The sequence below is a fragment of the Gekko japonicus genome, unplaced genomic scaffold (genome assembly GCF_001447785.1).
Source record: "Gekko japonicus isolate JY-2015 unplaced genomic scaffold, Gekko_japonicus_V1.1 scaffold1527, whole genome shotgun sequence".
Classification (NCBI taxonomy): domain Eukaryota; kingdom Metazoa; phylum Chordata; class Lepidosauria; order Squamata; family Gekkonidae; genus Gekko; species Gekko japonicus.
In genome coordinates this window covers 410,325-416,088 of record NW_015161997.1, presented here as the reverse complement: position 1 = coordinate 416,088, position 5,764 = coordinate 410,325, and the positions used below count along the sequence as shown (strand labels likewise).

General features: G+C 45.8%; 1 protein-coding gene across 1 annotated transcript in view; it reads right to left on the bottom strand.

Moving 5' to 3' along the window:
• Positions 1-1,345: 1,345 nt before the first annotated feature.
• The window catches only part of MKL2 (MKL/myocardin-like 2), a 152,204-nt gene continuing 147,785 nt past the window's right edge, over positions 1,346-5,764 (bottom strand). The window contains exons 16-18 of the mRNA XM_015405428.1: positions 5,192-5,329; positions 2,655-2,715; positions 1,346-1,890 (exon numbers count right to left, since the gene is read on the bottom strand). Of these exons, the coding sequence (XP_015260914.1) occupies positions 1,355-1,890; positions 2,655-2,715; positions 5,192-5,329 (735 nt within the window). The 3' untranslated portion in view covers positions 1,346-1,354. The remainder of the gene's footprint in view (positions 1,891-2,654; positions 2,716-5,191; positions 5,330-5,764) is intronic.

Below are 5,764 nucleotides of genomic sequence, written 5' to 3'. Positions count from 1 at the left end.
TGAACATGGGTCTGGGGGGGGAATGCTACTAATGCAGGGGAAAAATGATTTCCCTTTCGTTGTTTGAGTGGTGCTTGAAGCGCTGGCCCCGTGGAACGGTTCCGGTTTCAAAACAGTCAGTTCCATGTTGCATTGAACAGGAAAAGATAGGTCTTGAGCTAGAATGTCTGAGAGCAATAGCAGGCTGTATGTTTGCTTCTGCACTCATCTCTCCCCCCCACCCCCAAGAATTACCTCCAATGACCTGTTTCTTTGGGGAGGGGGTGCTCTGGAGCTGCCAGGCTTGGTCCCTGACATCTCCCGATTAAAAAAAAAAAAAGCAACCAGGAGAGCGCTTCCATTCATTAGACCATAGTGGGGCAGATGATCCAATCTTTCTATATGGCCCTCTTACACAATTCCTGCAAGGAGAACGGCTCAGATGCTTGATTGATGGTTCTTGCCTTATAGCACTTCTTTTTAAGTAAGCCAAGCGCCTCTCATTACATCAGGGAGAAGGAGCATCTGTCATTTACACTAATCGTTTAAAATGTTTTAAAAAGTGGAAAATCCAGAGGTCTGAGAGGAAAGCAGGTGCTCAGACTTCCCCCTCTCCAAAAATGTGATGTTCAGGTAAAATTATATAAGCTATCGGTCTAGATCTTAGGAGGTAACCCTGTCTAGAAGAACAACTGGTTGTACATATACAAATAATGGTCTGAAAATACCTTGTCAGTCATACAGGTGAACTACTGGCATTTGCAAAATATTTCCTGTTTCCAAAACACACAGCCCATCGTGTATTTCTGGTGTCTGCCACTACACTTCCTTTATTTCCCCTGGACACATATTAAAGTAAAGGCGTACAAGACATGCATGCAGGTTTGTGTGTGTGTGTGTGTGGGGGGGGGGCTTTTCTTTAAAAAGTCAGGAAGCTAAATCCAAAACATAGTTAGTTTCAACTGTGCCTACAAATCCGCCAGCCAGCCCTTTCAAAAATGCATCTTAAGCTCGGCTCAGGCTGTCCACAGGAACAGTGAGGTGCAGTGTTATCAAGCCTTTACTCAAGCAGACGTTGCTGTCCTCGCCACAACACACTGAGATCCAATGTCTCTTAAGTGATAAAACATCCACAGTGCCAGTGATAAAACATCCAATGGTTGCAAAGCCTTTTTCTTATGCTTTTATCTTAGGGGACCATCCTTAATCACTTTTGTCCTTATTGTCTAGAAGCACTTTTTATGTAAAAAAAAATAAAATCCCTAAAGATCACTTAAAAGATGATCCCAAATGTAAGGGTAATGAAACCATGGACCTGTACTGTAAATAGACCTGTACTTTTAAAACCACGGTCCGGTATGCTTGGCCTGTGCAGTTAGTCCCAGTGCAACTGCAGGTCCTGGGGGTCGAGGAATTCTGTCGAAAACATACTCGGAGCCGTTGCGCTGAGAGGAGTCAACCCTGACGAACTGTTTGGCATGGTAATATCCAGCCATTCCATGTTATCTAAATTTGTGTCTGGAAGATCGAGAGATAAACAGGAATTCGTAGTTGTGAACTGCGAATCAGATGTTTCCATGGGCGACTGTGAATGGTCTATAATGCCTGAATGGTTAAGAAGGTCATTCTGAAGGTCCTCAATGAGAGAGAAAGGTTCTCTGTCCTCGTTACTGCTGCCCATTGGAGGCATTTCATTCCCTGCAGGTAAGGTTCCTTCCAAGAGTGCTTCCAGCTGGTTCTCCAGACAGATAGAGAAATTGCTCGTTGAAACTAAGGAGAGGGGAGGGGCCATTTGGACCTGGGGTGGCGGGCGAGACACCACTGTGTTCACTGGCATTGTGGTGATATTGGCGGTGACTGGTCTCATTTTGGAAATAAGAGGAGGTTCTTCCTTGGTAGGCAGGGAAATCTCTGCTTGCAAGAAAGGAGACAACATGTAGATCAGAAAGGTACTTTTACTGCTAGCATAACCAGTATACAAAAATTCACTTGCTCACTCCGGTGCACAGCTTCATCTAGGCATTTATGCTCTTGGCAAGCTGAATCTACATTACTTTTGGACAAGGCGAATGACTGTTAGGCAATTAACTGCACTTTATGTAATAAAAGGTAGTTGTGAAACCTCCTTGTTGCCACCATCTGGACAATTGTGTCAGGTATGGCTAATGAGACACATTCCACAATCTACCCTTGCACAAGGGACTCGCATGGCTAGTCCCTTGTCAGAGAGCCAATCATTTTCTTCTTGCAGCGAACTGTCATAAGGCTTTTTAACAGGACTCAAAGCGGCTTAGGACCACAGACCTTTTGCACTGACTGCCAGCAATAAGATCTCTCTTCAACCCGCTGGATTCCAAGTAGATTACTTGGGCTCAATGAAAAACATGGCAAATCCCAGCTGGTTAATGGATTGTCATAAACTTGTCTGATGTGCTTAAGGGTGGAATGCTGCCCAATGGCTACAGCTAAAGTTACTCGCATGGTCAACGCTGCACTGAGAATTAGCTTCCTTTCTATGCTGTACGATGAAAAACTCAAAAACAGTCATAACCTGTTCATCCGATAAAAAGGTAACCGCTGATTCTGTAATATTGCTCCCACGGCAACCTCTGCTCTGGGTTACGGTGAAACAGAACATTGTTTCTTTTTTTGATCTTTGCTTCAGTGCGACTTACCTCCACTCTTAATGAGAATATCGAAGAGGTCATCCATCTGCTGGCTGTGTGCGCTGGACATCTGTAACACAGAGAGTTCTTTACTGATTTTCATCACACGGTTGTGAAAGAGGATCCATTTTCAGGACTAGCCGTGGGTCAGGGTCACGTTGGGGACTGCGTTTGTGAGGCTGCAGCGTCCCCTCTCTTTTGTCAGAACGTGGCAAGCCTTCAAGATCCCCATCTGGCTCTAGACAGCAGAAGGGGCACCATGGCATTTGCAGAGGGACTCCTGCGAACAACCAAATATGGTGCAGGTTTCCACTCATTCTGTTGAACACTAGGCAAGATTTGGCAGTTCTGCAACATGTTTCAAAAGGAACACTCCAAAAGGGAGGATTGGCAGCCCCTCCCAGTGAGTATTTAACTCAAAGATAGGCAAGTCATCTATGGAGATTTAAAGTGTACTACAGAATGGCAGCACGATAGGAATGATAGGAATGGCAGACAGAAACCTGCTCTCTTATTAGAATTCACAATCCAATACAAAACCAACACCTTAATAAAAACCAATCTCGAAAGTTTGCTTGTTTTTAATGCCGGTAATCTGCCGGCACCCTTTTCTATGGGGGGGGGCACTTTTCTAACTTCTTCGCTTGGCAATTGGGTCTCTCATAGACGTAAGACGTAACACTTCTTTTCTCCCCCCCCCACGCTTGTTCAACAAAGTTCATTTGTTTGCGCCGGAGGTGCCCTCCCGACACCGCTTTCAATTGGGGGGGGGAACTCACTTTTAAAACTTTTCGGCTTGATACATCCTCTGGATCATTGTCGGTCTATTCACAGACCTCTTGCAGCCTCGTTATTTCGTTGATCTCTTCTGCTTGTCCCGGTTGGCATCGACTATGCTCAGTGTAAAACTGAGCCACACAGTGGACAGACCCTTTGGGGCTAGAAAGCGCCTCAATTCTCCGGCTTTGCGCCGTCGAAGAGGTCGCCCCCCCCCGCGCCCCCGGCTTGGAGCCTTTTACTAAGGTTCACCTGGGGGTGTCACTTGAGGTGGCACCCCTCCGGACCACTGGTGTGTAGATCGCCTCCCCAGAGGTAGAGGAGAGCGACCGCCATCACCGAGCCACAGACTGGAAGTCCCGTCTAAACCAATCTAAAACCCTAACTCAAACACCAACTTGAATAGAGTAACTGTGGCATAGCAGTTAGTGGGTTGGACTATGATGCAGAAGGACCAAGGTTCAAATCCCCACATTGCCTGGAAAGCCTGGCAGCGTAATCCTGGGCCAGTCACTGGGCGATTCTGCATCTAGCATTTGCTCCACATTTTCTCACCCGGGAGGGAAGAGTGCAGCTCAAAACCACATTCAGATACTGACTGCAAAGTCACCCCAGAATGGCCATAAAACGGCCATAAATCTATGCAGAAGGTACAACAAGAACTCGAAAGTGGCATGGAGCCGCCACCATCACTGTTCCACTAACGCCCTATGATTTCCGCATACTGCCACCCTGGAGCGGGCATCATTGGAAGGAAACGGGACGTCTTTAGGGGACGGCAGGGTAGCGGGACATGCACTGCTGTGGTTGTCTAGCTATGACATTGAGAACACCATCTTGGTCTTAAAAAATCTTAACATCTGGAACTAAATAGAGGAGCACTGAAAATGTTTTTATGATGTTTATCTAATTGTTATTAACCGTCTATTTGTAATTTAACATTTTATATTGTTTTATTGTTTTACTTGGCACTATGCCCTGTTAGCCGCCCTGAGCCTTTTGGGGAGGGCGGGATAGAAATCCAAACAAACAAATAAATAAATAAATAAATAAAACCCCGATAAGCAAAGGAAGTGAAAACCAGCATGCAATGCAGAGGGGAACTTCTGCTCCAACGCGGGTTTCGTAAAACGACGGAGGGAAAAGCCAATGCAGCATCAGCCACTCTCTCTGTCTCTCAACCTATCCTGCCTCCACAGGGTTGTTTGTGAGGATTACACAGAGGTGTAGAGAACCGTGCCCGTCGTACAGGGGAAGAAAGGTAGTTTAAACATGTGATAGAGACAGAATTAATGGCTTTTACATCATGTATCAAAGGAGCATATACCAGGATCTGGGAGTGCAAAGAAGACCCCTCTCCACATGGGCAGCGAATATAAGCAAGGTACAAACAGTCACTGCAGGGGGCACTGGGCAGCAGAGAAGAACAGAGAGCTGTACTGTCTTATTTCACTTTCACTCAGTTCATGGCTTTACATGCTAGACACATGATCTTGAAATGAACGGGAGAAAGCTCGCAGGCTACTCAGCATTAGGAAGTGTAAATAAATTTAAGACATAGTGCGATTCAGAAATTCACAGCTTGCTAGGGAGGACACGAAGCCCAAGAGAGACAGGTTGTTTTCAGGAATATACTGCTGGGGTATGAAAAGAAGGAAGACACATTGCCTTTAACCTCCCCGCTGGCTGCTCCTATTCGTGAACGGGCAAAGCAAGAAACATAACATGGCTAAACGTTATCAGCCATTACTGTCTGGCAGACACCCTACCTCTCGTTGAGAAGCCTGCACACTGCGCGTCTGTTTTATGGCTTCTTCGTAGCGTGGGGGGTCTTTTGCCTTGGTTACCGAAGGGCTGAACAGAGGCTGCTGCATGCCATACTGCTGGGACTGAGGTGGAGAGGCAGGCTGCATGAAATAACAGCAATGGTCAGCAAAGCAAGGCAGAGCAGCAAGCAGACCTTACAAGGCACCCCTACAGGGATTCAGAATGCCTTTAGAGCAATAATGCACTTTACCGTCTCCCCCTGCAAACCCCGCTCTCAATACAGCAGAAAGATGCATGTAAACCCCCTGGCTCATTATCTTACATATGATGAGGATTGTTTGATGAAGTTTTTATTGGCCGATACTTATGATTCTGTCACACGCAATGTTGCTAAATATTGTTACTTGGTAATCAAAAAGCGCAGAATGTATTGTAACTCGAGCCAGTTATGATGGAATTGACCGGTTTGGTATTTTAGTAATTAAGGCCATAAGGATCCTATGTTGTAGATTCTGTGCTGTACTATTTTGGTCTATTTTGCTGGTCTTATGACTGTTCTTAATAAACTTACTTAC